Source organism: Corvus moneduloides, chromosome 4 (genome assembly GCF_009650955.1).
Source record: "Corvus moneduloides isolate bCorMon1 chromosome 4, bCorMon1.pri, whole genome shotgun sequence".
NCBI classification, from domain to species: domain Eukaryota; kingdom Metazoa; phylum Chordata; class Aves; order Passeriformes; family Corvidae; genus Corvus; species Corvus moneduloides.
In genome coordinates, this window is record NC_045479.1 from 59,522,766 (window position 1) to 59,538,478 (window position 15,713).

General features: G+C 41.4%; 1 protein-coding gene across 5 annotated transcripts in view; it reads left to right on the forward strand.

Moving 5' to 3' along the window:
• CELSR1 (cadherin EGF LAG seven-pass G-type receptor 1) overlaps nt 1-15,713 on the forward strand; it is a 168,427-nt gene that overhangs the window by 65,280 nt on the left and 87,434 nt on the right. For all 5 annotated transcript variants that reach the window (XM_032105934.1, XM_032105935.1, XM_032105930.1 and 2 more), the window contains exon 2: nt 3,473-4,111. In XM_032105934.1, the coding sequence (XP_031961825.1) occupies nt 3,473-4,111 (639 nt within the window). The remainder of the gene's footprint in view (nt 1-3,472; nt 4,112-15,713) is intronic.

Here is a 15,713-nt window from a genome sequence, read left to right on the forward strand (position 1 = left end):
GCTCCAAAGAGTAAAGTGCAGCCAGAATTTTCCAGTGTAGCAACTTGAAGGTTGTTTCACACCCCTGACTGAAACCATCTTGCACCTGCCATAACATGATAGGGACTTCTTATAGCTGTATTGTAAGACCTTTGGAAACTCAGATTGTTTGAGCCTTTTTAGCAGATTGGAAGCTGGATATGGTGGGCATCTCAAACACTGAAGGCCGTCAAGTATTGCCACCCCATAAAATACTACTTCCTAATGACAATTTTCTGACATTCCTGGCAGTAAACCTTTTAAACATTCATGGAGTGCTTCACTTGTAAATCTCAAAGCACATACATTACTGGGTATTTAAGGCTTAATTCATTTCCCAAAAAAGACAAGATTTCCTCTTTCTTTATTGCACTTGTTCCAGCCCTCAAAGCGAAAGTTGTCTATTGAAAGTAGAATAGATACTAATTTGGTCTCATAAAACCACAGATTGTTTCAACTTTCCTTGAGTTTCTGAATGAATAGATGATCAGATCCTGTGATGCTGCTCTCAGCCTCACTGGTGATATGAAAGAGGCGCTTGTCCAGCCAGCTCTATAGCTGTGCCATTCTTTTGTTGCCTATAGTACACATGCTCTGCTCCTTTTTTACTCTCTTTTTATTTTAATGCTCTGCAACAGGGTTGCACAAAGCTGAGTTGGCTTTTAAAACACAACTTCATTTTGCAGCTATACGTCTGTGCCCAGTTTTCTTTTGTGCTGCCCATGGAACAAGGAGGCTGTGTGGTATCTGACACCAGGCTTTTTCCAGTGATTTATTAACTGTGTCAGAATAGCTGTTGTGAATGCTGGGAAGCTCTTGCGTATTGTGACAGTTGATATTGATTATGACAGTTTGTAGACTCTACTGCATTGTCAGACGGTGGATCGTATTTTGTCTTCTTACTATACATACCATGGGCTATAGATCATAGTGTTTTCTTTAAAAAAGGACCCATTGTCCAGCATTCTGGCTGGTATGAGAGAACTTCTGTAGCATATTGTGCAACAAATAGCAAGATAGTTCAGGCACCCTATGGGACAAACCAGGCAAATGTCAATTGCTATATGAAAAAAAGTGAATAGTTTGTTTTGGCCTTTTAGGGGAATGAGCTGTGCAGTTCATAGACATGGGTAAACTAGTCTGAGGATGTCATTTATGACAATACTGGTGTCCCGTACTGTCTATTGGCCAGAAATCCACAGACCGTGTAGGAGGAGTTTGCAATGAGGATTTTGGCTACCAATCATTTGTAAAGGTTGCTTTGGGTCTTGATGGAAGCTGAGACTACACATTTCTGGAACGAGTCTGAGGGAGAGAAGATAAAGATTTTTGCAAACCTGGGAGAATATGAAAGCTGGTATGTGAACTTCTGTGATGGACACATAGAATCATAGAATTGTTGAGTTTGGAGAAGACCTGTAAGATCATCAAGTCCAGTCATTAACCTGGCATTGCCAAGCCCACCATTTAACCATGTCCCTAAGGGCCACATCTACACATGTTTTAAATATCTCCAGGAACGGTGACTCCACCACTTCCCTGGGCTGCCTGTTCCAATGCCTGACCACCCATCTGGTGAAGACATTTTTCCTCATACCCAATCTAAGCCTCCCCGGAGCAACCTGAGTCCATTTCCTCTTGCCTTGTCGCTTGTTACCTGGGAGAAGTCAAACAGATCACCCCAGACAATGACCCCTCCTGGCTGACTAGTTTTAGCCTGGCAGTAGTTAAACAGCACACAGAAGAAGAGATTTTTCTAATTGCATAAAAGCTGCTTCAGTGGGGAAAAGAGTCAACAACTGAGCTTTTACAGGCAACCTGATAAGAGGAGGGAGTCAAAAGCCATTTTGTTAATTATGCTGCTGTAATTTACTATATTGCTGCTATAATACTGGAGAAAAAAATCTTTCAACAATACATTTCTTTTTAAAACAAAACCTTACTTGAGATGAAGTGGTGAAGTGAGTAGGAAAGAAATCAGAATTATTTTTACTGTTCTATTTCTGCATGACCATAAAGTTACACTTTGAGATAACAAACCTTTGCAAAATGACATTTAGTACTCTATGCTGTTAGAATTTTGATCTCACACTGAGTTAAGATTGATTCAAATGCAGTTCCTGATGCAATTTTACATTGATGTGATTCAAAATCCATTTCTGCACATACCTTTAATTGAAATCAGGCTAATAGCAGGTTACTTGTGTAATGATTGTTGCTGGGATGCTTCAGACCAAGACTGTGACCACTGAGCTGTGGCCTAGGGGAATTGGGCTCGGTTCTTAACCCCACTCTGGGCCTGATACTGGCCACTCTAACCAATTAATCTCTCTCATGAGGTTAACTCATGCCCATTTATGGTTGTTTATTTACACTATGACATCTTTCAGAAGGAACATTTCCTATCAGAAGCCACTCTTGATCTTGTCTGGGATTTCTAGATGCTGCTCTAATACTAACCATATTTTCTGTAATATGATCTGTATTGTAATGAGTCCCTAATGTTAGTGAGGAGACAGATTTAAAGTAGGTGATTTGATTTCAGTGATGATGCAACTTCCCATTCCACACTTGCATTGAAGTTGGATTAAATTTAGCACTCACTGTGTCATAATTATTTTCCATAATGACAGAATAATGTAGAGTTTGTACATTCACAGCATTACTGTAAGCCTCAGGGTGTACTGAAATTTTACAGTGGCATCTCTCCGTCCAGTGTCAGGTATTAGTGCTATATTTTTATAATTACGTGTTTTATTGCAGAACAACCACAGCAGTATCAGAAATGCCTTAAAGGAAGGATAAAATGGGAGATTTTTTAAATGTCTGCTTTTCACTGCAGGCATATTTTATTTAAGTTTTTTTTCTAATGTTCATAAAATATTTTAAGAAGTTACATGTGAGAAATGAAGAAGTTCCGACATTCAAATGTGAGGACTTGCTTTCTTAGATGACTTGTATCTGAAGGTCTGGTCACAATTCTGTGTCTGTGCAGAGTTCTGGCTCCTAAATCCTGAGACCACACCTGAAGAAGATAATTTTGGTGTTGTGCTGTGAAAAGCAACAGCTTCCCAGCACGTGTTGTAGACTAGCAGTCACTGTCATGAGAGTCCCCTTCCTCTTGGCTCCCCCTTGGCCATCATAGGGCCCTCAGACTGTTTCCACACTAACCCTTGCTAGTTGTTTGCCTAGGATCTTTGCCAGGTGTTCTGGCCTCTTTGAGATGTCTCGAGTACTTTTGAATTACAATTCTTAAGAAATTTTATTTTGTTTTCCTGAGAAAAGGCATGGGTAGTCACTGCAGAAGATGGGTACACTTCCCTGTCTCATCCTGGTGCCGTGAACTGACTGCCCTGCAGGTCTGTTTTATTTTCAGGAGACTGTGGGAGCCTCCCTGTCCATAGGTTGAAGCCTGCTCTCTGACATTGCTGTTGTCTTTCTCTCTTCCTTTCAGATGGTGTTCACAGTGTCACTGCGGTCTGCACCCTGCGTGTCACCATCATCACGGACGACATGCTCACCAACAGCATCACAGTGCGGCTGGAGAACATGTCCCAGGAGAGGTTCCTTTCTCCCCTCCTGTCCCTGTTTGTGGAGGGGGTGGCAACTGTGCTCTCCACTGCCAAGGATGGCATCTTTGTTTTCAACATCCAAAATGACACGGATGTCAGCTCCAATATCCTGAACGTGACCTTCTCAGCCTTGCTCCCTGGTGGCATTCGAAACAAGTTCTTCCCCTCTGAGGACCTGCAGGAGCAGATCTACCTCAACAGGACGCTGCTGACCATGATTTCGACGCAGAGGGTGCTGCCCTTCGACGACAACATCTGCTTGCGTGAGCCCTGTGAGAATTACATGAAGTGTGTCTCTGTGCTGAAGTTTGACAGCTCGGCCCCATTCATCAGCTCCAACACCGTCCTGTTCCGCCCCATCCACCCCATCAACGGGCTGCGGTGCCGATGCCCCCTGGGCTTCACGGGGGACTACTGTGAGACGGAAATTGATCTGTGCTACTCCAACCCTTGCGGGGGCAATGGGCTGTGTCGAAGCCGAGAGGGGGGCTACACTTGTGAGTGCTACGAGGACTACACCGGTATGTGTTTATCTTATCTTTGACCCATGATTTATATGTTAGACCATCAGCCAGGCCAGCTCTGTGTCAAGCTGAAATTGCTGGCATTCTTAGTCAAAAGGAGAAAAACTCCTGGCGCTGCCTTCTAGTCAGGAAAAGGTTTGTGAGTGTCACTTAGGGTAAATCGCATATCTCTGTGCCTGCATGGTGGTTGGAACCATGCCTTGCTCCAGGTCATGCAGGGGGACTGTCAGCTGTGAAGAGATTTGCACTGTGTGAATTTCTGCTCAAAATGCTTTATGCAAACACATTTCTTCTGTCTGGAAGGAAGAAGGTGGGACACATCTCCTGGTTCCTGGGTGTGCATGTAAACCCGTTCCAGGCCCCTTTGCATACCAGGGTGGACAGCCTCGATAGGAGCTCCTCAGCCCTTGATCATCAGCCAGCACAGAGCATTAGGATTGTTCTTGTTCCCAAAAAGCTGCAATAATACACACTTAAGGGAAATGCTGTAAGTCTGTTGTGGCTTGTAAATGTTCAGATAAAACTCCAGAAGGACGTAGCTGCTTCCAGGCCTGTCTCCACAGCCCACTGAGGAACGTACTTTGCCTCATCATGGACTTGACAGCTAATAAAGATCAAAGTGCTGCTTCTCAAATACTCCTGAGAAGTTACGAAATAGTACTAGGTGAATGTTTTCTGGTGCTTCAGTAAAGTCAGTGGGATTATTTATGTATTCGAAATTGCACATGCATTTGAGCATTCTGCACTGACGTGCTGCCGGCTGTAATTTACACTGACAGCTCAGCAATGTCTGCTGTGACCCCTGCAAACAAGCGATGAAGCAGAGGGGGCTGGTTCCCAACACTGCCTCTCACTGCTGAAGTTACAAAATATTGAAAACATAAATTATTTAAGTTCTGATGTAAAAAAAATCTAGATGATGTGGATCTAGCCCTCCAGGTGGAAGGGTTTTCCTTCACTCTCTCTGACTTTTGCCTCAGGTCTGTCATCAAAAATGTGACTGTGGAAGGAGCCAGGAGTTAGTGAGCAGGGACATGGCAGGAAGTGGGCTTTTTGCAGCATGGGCGACAGGAGGTGCTCCCTGAAATTTATGCAGGGCTTAGGGCAGCAGGACCTTTCTAAGAAGATGGGGACAAATATTTTTCCTGATGGGAGAAACTCTGAATAGAACTGTGAGATGGTTGGGATAACTGGTGTTTGTTGAGGAGTTATTTTCCTGCCAGGCTTCTCATGAATGACTTCCACAGTGAAATACATTATAAAGTTCATTATCCATTAATAATATCCATTAATAATTATCCAATACACAGAGAACTGGGCATCACAAAATAGATTTTACAATCAGTAGATTTCATTAAAAATGTTTGCAACTATGATACTGTAAATAGGAATGCTTAGAAGTAGCAAGTTTCATTAACCAAAGATATGCATAAAAATTATGTTAATGCATCCATGTCTTAGTTTTGGAATTCCATCATTCATTCCACCACATTTTTAGAATCTCTTGCTAGAAATCTTCAGAAAAAAAGGCTAAATATCATTTAAAAATGAAAGATAATAAGCTTATATAAATAATTGATTAACATGTTTAATACTTAATGCTGTAGTCAGAACAAATACAGTACATATTTAGAAGAGAAGCTCCATATTATTCATACACAAAGAAAGATTTGATCTGTAAGTCTATTTTCAGTGCATAGTTGTTGAGTTAAAAATTAACTGTCCTGCTACCAGGGTATTAAGGTGGTCAAAAGTTAAGGAGTGAGCACTGCTTATAGCTTTGCTGTCAGAATTAACTACACTTGAGTGAAACACTTTCTTCTTTGGAAGGACAGTTTGATCACATTCAGATTGGCCAGGGAAAAACACTTCCAGCCATGATAAAGAGGAATCTGGAATACCTTATCCCATAAATTGATACAAATATTATTGAATATTTCTGTTTTATTACTGAGTGAATGCAGTAGAAATTCAGTATCTGCTCTGTGGTTTGTTTACATGACATTGATGCCTTTGGGTTCCATGTTGCATGACAGTGTTTTGTTCATCAAACCCAAACATCTACCTACGTATAGTGGCCATTAGTTGGTTGATGTTCATCCCCTTTACAGAGCAAGGTTGAAAATGTTACCAACAAGTAACCTATTACCAGAAATATTTTATGAAGATGCATTATTGAATTTTGTCCCAATCTCCTCTTAATATTGTTATTTTACCTATGGTTTTAATACTTGCTTTAAATATGTTCATATCCATTTGCAAGTTCAGTTTATATCTATTAATCATAATACTGTGTTTTCAGCTTGGATGTAAATTTATTATTTACAGCAATCCAGATTTTCTATCTATTTGATATGTAAATAGCATGGATTTCAATAGCAGCAGTGTGTCTTGGCTCATGGAATGCAGTGGCCATAAATTGGAATGAGCAGAGAATTGCTGAGTCTGAAGGTTGGAAGATTCTGGTGTTACTGAAGTTTTATCATGGTACTAATGCAGTGTAGTAATATACCAGTATGAGGTTCTTACAAATCTTTGAATTAATTGTAAAAGATGAAATATGGATGGTAATAGTCTATGAAATGCAGCCTGCTTTGGGAGCTCTCATGTTTCCGTTTCCTAGTTAAGAGCCTACATAGAAAAAAAATTATAAGAAGATACTAAGATCTGTCATCTCTCTGGGGAGATAGGCTGCAATTTGATGAGAAATCACTACACAATCATAACCCTGTACTGATTGTATCTGACTGGTCACCTGCTAAAAATATAGTGTTTATTTCCTGTACAAGACAATTATGTCCTATCTTAATAGGATGGAATTTCCCTCCATTTTTCCACCCAGCTTTGAAGCCCTCCATTTGTTTTGATGTAATTGTTAGTCATTTATACATGATGAAAGTTTCTCTGTCTTCAGGAGTCTTCTGTTACGGGCACTAAGGTAAACTGAGCTTCTACAAGGTATTTCTGAAACCTGATTACTGGCTAGGCTGGGGTGATTTGGAATTCCCTTCACTTCCCATGATGTAAGGAGGTGAGTGAGGAAGTACATATATTTTTAATCATATTTTTTCAGACTTACAACCTCTTCAACTTCTTTTCTTTACATACAAATTAATGTAGAGAAGTGAACAATGTACACACTAATAATTGTGCCATTGATGGCAGAGAGCTGTGTTCATGGCTGAAGGGTTAAAGGACATAATTTTAGTTAAGCAAACAAATTTAATGAACACTATATAAAGCCTGTGTCATTTTTCCAGCTTCATTTCATATATGTTTGAGCTCTGCAGAAGCATCTGAGATGAGCTGTAGGTGAAGGCTTAGACATAGGTGGAATTGTCTGTACTCCCCAGGGGGCAACCTGAAGTGCGAATGCATCGTGTCATCCACACCAGTTTTGGAGGCATGGGTGCCACAGCAGTTCCTGCATGAGCTGTACTTCCAGCCCTATCCTGGTGCCTCCTACAGAGCACACCACTGTGGCCATAAGTCAGCACTTTTTTGGGGTGAATTCCCACTATTCCAGCCCTGCCGTGAGTGGGTGCTTCCTCCAGGTCTATGCTCACAGTCCTTCTGCTCAGTGGCCACCAAGACTGTTCTCCTCTATGGTCATGTTCCCAAAAAGCAAAATTTAATTGACACAGAACAAAAGCACTCTAATTGAAAAAAAAACCCCATCAGCCCCTGAAATAAGGAAGGGAATTAATGTTCCCACAATTCTTCTTAGCATTATCACATTCTCTCTGCCTCTTTTGCTACACAGCCCCTAGAAAGGAGCAGTTTGTAAGGGAAAAAGATCATTGGAGAATTCCCCATATCCTTTGCAACTCTCCTTGGATTTCACTTCAGAGAGAGGAGAAACCTTCCATGGTCGTAAATCTTCTAGTAATCAAATACAGCAATTAGAGATCTTTTGCTTGTTACACTTTTTTTCCCTCCTAATTTGTATTTGTGATCCCATATTGACATGAGGAATCATGACATCTAATGTGCCTGCTATGAATTCTGACTTTGTATAATGAGAAGGAAATTGTAGTTGGTTTCTTAGCATCCTGCCAGAAGTCCCTAATCATATTGCTTAGTAAGTTCTCAGTGTTTGGCTCTTGCAAACACAGAACATAAAAGTAAATGTGAGGATATCTTCTGCTTTATCTTTACTTATATCCATTCTTCAGATAGTAATTTCTCAGCTAACTGATACCAGATTCTCATTTTTCAGGCCAGAGAGACTTATTTCGGGGAATTTCACCTTTTGGGTAGAGAAATCTGGCAGGTACAGTAGTCAAAATGAGTGTTTATCTTGTGCAAGAAGGTCTGAAATTCCACTCTCAGTTGCACTTCTGCAGTTCGGTGAGATCACAGGTGTGTAACAGCCAAATCCTGTACAGCAAATCTAAATTTGATTCCTTCAGGTTCCTCACTGCATCTTTAACTCCTTGTTTAGCTTATGAAAGTCCATGGTTTTGTGACTATCCTTGTGGGGCTTGTGGGGCTTTGACAGCACTTTCAAGCAGCTGTGACCAAGTTTTTCTTTAATACAAAACACCAAATAAGAAATTGTGTCATTCACAAGCATTGCCATGAATGTAGGGATGTTGTCCTTGCCACGTGACAGCTTCGTGGGTCATCTCTCTGATACTTCATTCAAATATTGAGGAAACACAATGAAGGTACTGAAATGTTTTGCATCATTGCTACCTTAACAGTATCCTTTAGGCTAGGTCTTCAGAGTTGTGCTACTGGATGGTTTTATATACTAAAGAGATGAAAACCTAGGCAAGGTCTAATACTCTAAAAAACATATAGTCAATTTTAAGAGTTTAAATAGAATTACAGTTATTAGAGTGCTGGGTGATTTGCAGTATTTCCAGAATTTGAACCCTTAATGGGTTTTTATTAAGTTTTTCTGCTGATTTTGGATGCAGGAAAAGTTGAAGAAGACTGCTGACAAACTTTCATTGTTTCTCAGTGCCTCAGTTAGAATGCCTGGTTGCCTTACCTTGCAGTTTCTGTATGGCAATACTGTGAAAAAGCTTGTGGAGGGTGTTTGCATCTCAGTGAAGGTCTGGACAGTGTTGAAGGTTTAGATATTTTTCTAAATTTTTTCTTTTTCAGCAGTGCTATGCCATACCATTATTGTTATGCTTGTACTGAAACTAGGTCTTCATAACAGCAACACCATATTGCTGTGGACCTGTGACTCTCTGCAGCTTTTTCACATGTCATGGAAAGATAAGTAACAGTTTGCTTGTAAGATCCATCCTTACAATTATTACCCCTTGGCTGATGTCCCAGCACAGTCTTTTCCATCCATCTTCAGCTTTCTCTGTCTCATCAGCCCATTTCTGCCTTTACTGAACAAGCAGGCATCTTGGTCGGTGTAGACATGGCAAGCTGTGACCCCAGGGTTGGCAGCAGTTGCATACAGCCAGGGGCCTCTGTTTCCTCCCAGCCCCTTCCAAGCCCCCAAGCACAGGTGCCTGGCAAGGACCCTGTAAGCACTGCAATGGATGGTCCAGAAGCAGAGCTTAAATCCTCCAAACACTTTTCAGAGCATGACTGGTGTAAAATGTGGAAAAGGCTATCATTATTGTTATCTATTGTCATCATCAATGACATAGACAAAGGGATTGAGCACACCCTCTGCAAATTTACAGATGACACCAAGCTGAGTGGTGTAGTTGACACACCTGAAAGATGAGATGCCATGCAGAGGGACCTGGACAAGCTTGAGAAATGGGCCCATGGGAATCTCATGAGGTTTAAGAAGACCAAGAGCAAAGTGCTGCACCTGGGTTGGAGCACTCCAGTATCAACACAGGCTGGGGAATGAACAGATTGAGAGGAGCCTTGCCAGGAAGGACTCAGCAGTGCTGGTGGATGAGAGGCTGGACATGAGCTGGCAATGTGCTCTTACAGCCCAGAAAGCCAATTGTGTCCTGGGCTGCATCAAAGGCAGGTCAAGAGCAGCTGAGAAAGGGCCATTCCTGGGCTGCTCACGGCTGGAACCGTGGGAGAGATGCCTGTCTAAGACATTTCTTTCCTGACACAGCTTCTCAGCAGAAGTCTGCGTGCCCACTTGTCTGGTGTGTTTAACTCTGATATTTGCTGTGCATGTTAAAACAGGTCCTTGCTTGTTTTTGTGGCAAGGTTTGCTGTTCATGTATGCAGGGATAGGGCCAGCATGCCACAGCCTTCTGGCTGGACCCAAGTGATGCTGGGCTGGACCTGAGGCTGTGGCCCCGATATCACAACTGCATGACTGCTTGCTCCAGAAGATAACTGAAACAATAAAAACAGAGTAAAAAATTTCAGTCAAATTCTGAAGTCTATTGTTGTCATGTTTCTGTTGATTACATTCCTGTCCATGTCTGTCACCAAGTCACAGGAGATGAATGTTGCAAATCTGGAGTATATATCAGGACTCCCTGAAGAGGTCTACCATTTCTCTGGGTGGGTTTTTATCTGGAGGATATGTCCTTCAGCTAATCTTAAACCTACGCTCACTTGTCAGGACGCAGAAAGCCTTTCCTAATTGGATTACTGTGGTGTATTTGTTGACAGTTTAGTTCTCAAATGCTGTACATGGCCTACAGCCTTCACAGCAATCTGCTATGCTTTTTCTTAAACCCAGGCAAAGAGTTTTATCGCATTACCTTCATCCTCATGTGCATAAACTAGCTGCTGTTTAAAGTTCCACAGTCTTCTCAGTCATGTCCAAACCCTCCTTGCCCCTCACCCCAAGATGCTGCATATGGGATGGCCTTTGATTCAGCTGAACTGCTGCAAGTGCTAAGGGTTTGGATGCCTTTTCTGGAGCCTTGTGTCTTGTCTTCCTTGCCCATGGAAGTATTTGCACTGGTCAAAGTCCTTTGCTGTCCTGTGGAAACCTAGCTACAGACTTAATGTTGTATTTGTTCTTTTTAATTAGTTTTAGAATTATTTGACAGGACTCATGTTCTTCCTGGGTGCTCGTGCAGTGGAGGCACGATGGGTGCTTTGTAGAAGCAAGCAGCAGGTCACACACCAATGTAATCACTTAGCTCTGGCTTCAGGAGCTACCTTAGTAGTTATCTCCAGTATACTTATGAATTCAGCTCTTCCAAACAGTTCAGGGTCTAGGAAATCCTCCTTACTGATTACAGCTTTTCTTCTTTTGCTTCTCTATAAGACAGCTGTGGGGCTGGCTTCTTCTTCCCTTCATTTAGCCACTCCCCTCATTTGTCAGCTGAAGAGTCTATCACTGATCATTTTACATTTTCTCCCAGACTTTGGTAATTAAAAAAAAAAAAGTAAAAGTAGCACATAGCTAAAATTCAGTAACCAGATAACTTAGGCAGTAACCTGTTTCAGGATGGTTCCATTCTCACAGTTACATTTTTACAACTGCTTGCCCTTAATGCCCTCGGTGTCTGTGAGATCATGGTGGAATATGGAGAGAAGGTAGGATTTTGGTTGTGGGCTGCACAGTACGAAGTCAAGGTTTGCAGATATGAGAGGCCTGCAAGCCCAGACTGTGGTGGGACAGGGTTGCAGCTGTGCAAAAAGTGCTTCCCCAGCTCTTCTACAATGCCGGTGTTTAGTATCAAGCCCTGATGGCCAGGTGTAACCTCAGGATGTTTGGGGTTGGAAGGGACCTCTGAAGATCAGCTAGTCCAACCCCCCTACCATGGCTAACATTGACTTCAGTCTCTTTTTTCCAAGTCAAATCTCATTAAATACCTGTTGTGAAAATACCACATTTGACCCTGACACCATGCCCAGCTAAGCTCCTGTTTGCTGTCAGGCAGCTGGCTTTGCATGAGCAAGGCAAGCTGCTAACCTGGCGTGGGCACCTGCCTGCCTCCGGCACCTGACCTCTCTTCCCACCCCTTGGCAAGGAAATGTGTTACAAGTATGAGCTTATCAGTGGTGTCCAGTGGGGGAGAGATACACAGCGAGCACCTCAGGTTTCCTACTAGCATCCTGGTTAACAGCAGACTGGTCTAAATTTAGGATTCCCTTTGTTCTAGCACATGTGAAATCTCTTTTATTGTCTTTAACCTGTTGTCTTTCGTTTTGTATATTGCTATGTCAATTTTGAGCAGTTTCTTGAATTGTTCTCCTGGTTTTGTATTAATGGTATTTCTGTTACCACACCTAAATGGGAGTCACAATTCTCCCAGGCTCTTTGAAAGTGCACTTTCTTATCATCATTGGTAAAACTAAAAAAAAAAAAAAACCCAAAACGTGGGAAGTGAAGCGTAATTAATCAAAGTGGAGGTATTTGATATTATAATTTTATAGGTACATGTAAAACCCTCCTCACTGATGTAGCTAAGTTCCCACACACTGTCATAACTGTGAACATATATATGCATTGCAGATCATTGGTCTGACAGAAATCACACACATGGAGGTTTGTTTTAATTAAAATATTTTAAATAGTTTATTAAACAACTGCAAATTTCTCTGTGACCATAGTTTACAATTGCGTTTTTATTAATTTAGCCAAGTTGAGCCTTGTGTAACGTAAGATTTGGGGTTTTTTTTTTCTCATAGTTTTATTTCAAAAAGGTTAGCTGGATAAAATTTTAAGCTGCATTCTCATTACCCAAATATACACTTGCTAAATGTCAAAACAACCCATATGTTAGACTATCCTTTAAGTGGTGGTGGTTTTTTCTCACTGAAAACAAATCAGATAAGGAAAAAGGAGGAGAGAAAGGAGGAGAAAAACCCAACAACTTGCCTGTAAGTTATTTGTACAGAAGATAAAATCATAATGAGATAGTATTTTTTCCAGTATACCTTATGTTCTGGAAAGCCCCTCACAGTGTTCACAGCAGATCAGAGGTGAAGACAAAAAAAAAACGAATTCCAGGACATCTGAAGTGAAATATTTTAGATCTTCCAAAACAAAAAAGAAATTTAGCTCCCAAGGATCAAGGTAATGGGGCTCCTTTTCTCCTGTCTGCAAATAAAAATACTGGGAAACAGAACTGGGAAGCAGTAAGACTGAATTATGAAAAACATGTTGGACTTCTGTATACATATTTATAATTCCCAAATTAGACATTTTAATTTTTTTCAGTGGATAAACAAAGGGAAAGTGGCAGGAAGGATGGTTGGGTGCAGAGATGAGGGTATCAGCGTGATACCCTGTTAGAAGGAAAAAAGCATAGAATAGTTTCTTGTGCCCCTGTTCTTTGTGTTGTGATGATTGAAAGTTTCGACAGTTGAGCACCAGACTGAGGCACTTGGCCTTGAACGTCAAGATAATTACAGTTGTGCAGAGCGTGGTGGGAACCACAGCTTCATTGTTGTTGCAAATGCTCTTTTGTTTAGAGCATCATGGTTCAGTGCCTGCATCCCAGCCCTGCTCCTCCTGGGGCGGGTTTTGTTCTGCGACCCGCACTGTACGGTGCCCCCGAAACACAGCTTCCCGAGCAGTCACCAGTCTGAGCGCTCAGTTTCTAAAAATCAAGATGAAGATACTTTACTTCAGGCTGTCTCTCTCTGTAGAGAAGCATATGAGACCTTTGAAACAGCATTTTCATATAGTATAATTAAAAAGCATATTTTAATTAGATAGGCCAGCTTCAAAGGGTCAGCACAACTGATGTGCCTATTGTAAGATGAAGATATGAAGATGAGTGTCTTATATTAATAGTTAAACACATCCTAATTGACACAATGAAATGTATTAACTCTAACAAGATGGTAACCATTTAAAGTTACTTTAAATTTAATGGTATTTGACAAAAAGGTTGAATTTTAATCTACTGGACTGCTGTAAGCAGAGATAAGTGCAAGCTGTGGAAGCTGGCTGGAATAATTTTTTATGAGTCCATTTCAAAATACTTTTTAAGAAAGTAACTTTTGAATTTCCATCTGTTGTGTAGGTTTAAAAATACATGGATTTTGAGATTTTTTGTGCAAGATGTGTGTGACATGACAATCCCTTCTTCAGGACTCGTTAAGAAAAAGTCAATTTCCCTGATTAAGTTGCTTTTTGTTTTCAGTTTGTGTTCCGGAGCTGTGTACCAAATATTTTTGAGGCTACCAAAACATAAGATTATGGGATTATCTTTTTAACCCTAATCCTTTCAATTTGACAAGCAAAGGGGCATTTTTGATTGTTTTTTTCAGAATTTTCTTTCAATGTATAAGAACGGGAATTTGATGAGCATCTTGTTTTGCCAGCACTATCTACCCCATGATGCTGAACCTCTGAACTACGATTCATAGTAGACAGTTACAGAGTGCTTTTAAGTATACCTTTCTTTTAATCTAATTCTTCTCATATAAAATGAAAATGTAGAGCTCTAGCTTCCTAGCATGTAATTACAATAGTAGATTGACTTTAAGCGTGGTTTTCTGTTGCGTTATTAATATTTTATGGCTTCTCTTCAGTTATTCTCACTAATTGGCCATTATGCTTCTTTCCACCAGAGCTTCTGGGACCACCTAAGATGTTAAGGGGCATGATTTGATTTGAGGTCTCTGCGTGGTTCTACATTGCCGTGATATTTATGACAGTATTGGATTACACAGAAAATGAGAGAGTGAGATTTTCCTGTGAAAACTTCTAATTTATGGAAAACACAAAATGCAGGCTCTCACCAGCCTTCCTTTAGTGGAGATGCGTGGAGTTAGCTGCTTGTGCAGTCAATCCCAGCAAGCTGCTGGGGACAAGGGGAGATGGCTTCTTCTGTGTTCTGTCTCTTGTGAGCTGAATCATTATGTCTGTAACATTTACATGGAGAAAATTAAGTGGGATCTTAGTGAAATAAGGGCTGAACTCTCCTAAAGAAAACAGCAATGTTTGCCCTTGAAAGGGAGACACTGATCTTTTCTGCGTATTCTTTAGCCTTCATTTTTCTTCTTTCCAAGGGCAGTTATTTGCAGATGTGTTCCCTTTTTGAACTGCTTTGAGATGCTAACTTGATCAAAAATAAGTGCTAGAGCTTTCCTCTTGCCTACCAATTTAGGAACTGGGAGTTGCAACCCTTTGGTTGATCTCTGTGGAAAGCAGCTTAGGGAAACCAGGCTGAAAGTGAGCAGGAAGCCTGATGGTGCCTGAAAGCGTGTCTGGTTTTCCAGCTCCTGAGTTCCTGTTGATAAAAGATGTTATTGAACACACACCCCTGCCACAGCCACCACGCCTTGCTTGCTTTCCTCATTCACATAAATAGTTTAATGTATTTTGAAAAACCCAGTGTGAGGCCAAAACAGCCTGTGGAACAGCAGCCTTGTGGAGTTAATGGTGCCGGTGGTGGCATTTGGTGCCCAGGAAAAATTGCAGCTCTGTGGGATGAAATAATCTTTTTTGTCATCTGAGCAGAAGCACAATGAGTCTGTCCCCTTCTTCTGTCTCACTGCTGCCCATGGAAGGAGGTGAGGACTAGGCCTGGCAGCTGGTTCCCATGCTGAAGTGCCTGCAGGTGTGCAGAGCAGCAAATATGGATCAGCCTGCAAAGTTGTCCCAAAGGGAATCTGTCCTGCCAGCCATGGGGGCTGCTCCAGCCTTCGGTTCCCCCCATGTGCCCCGCCTCGAGTAACACTCCTGGAGAGGAATCAAGGGGCATAGAGAGCCAAGAAAATAAAACATAATATC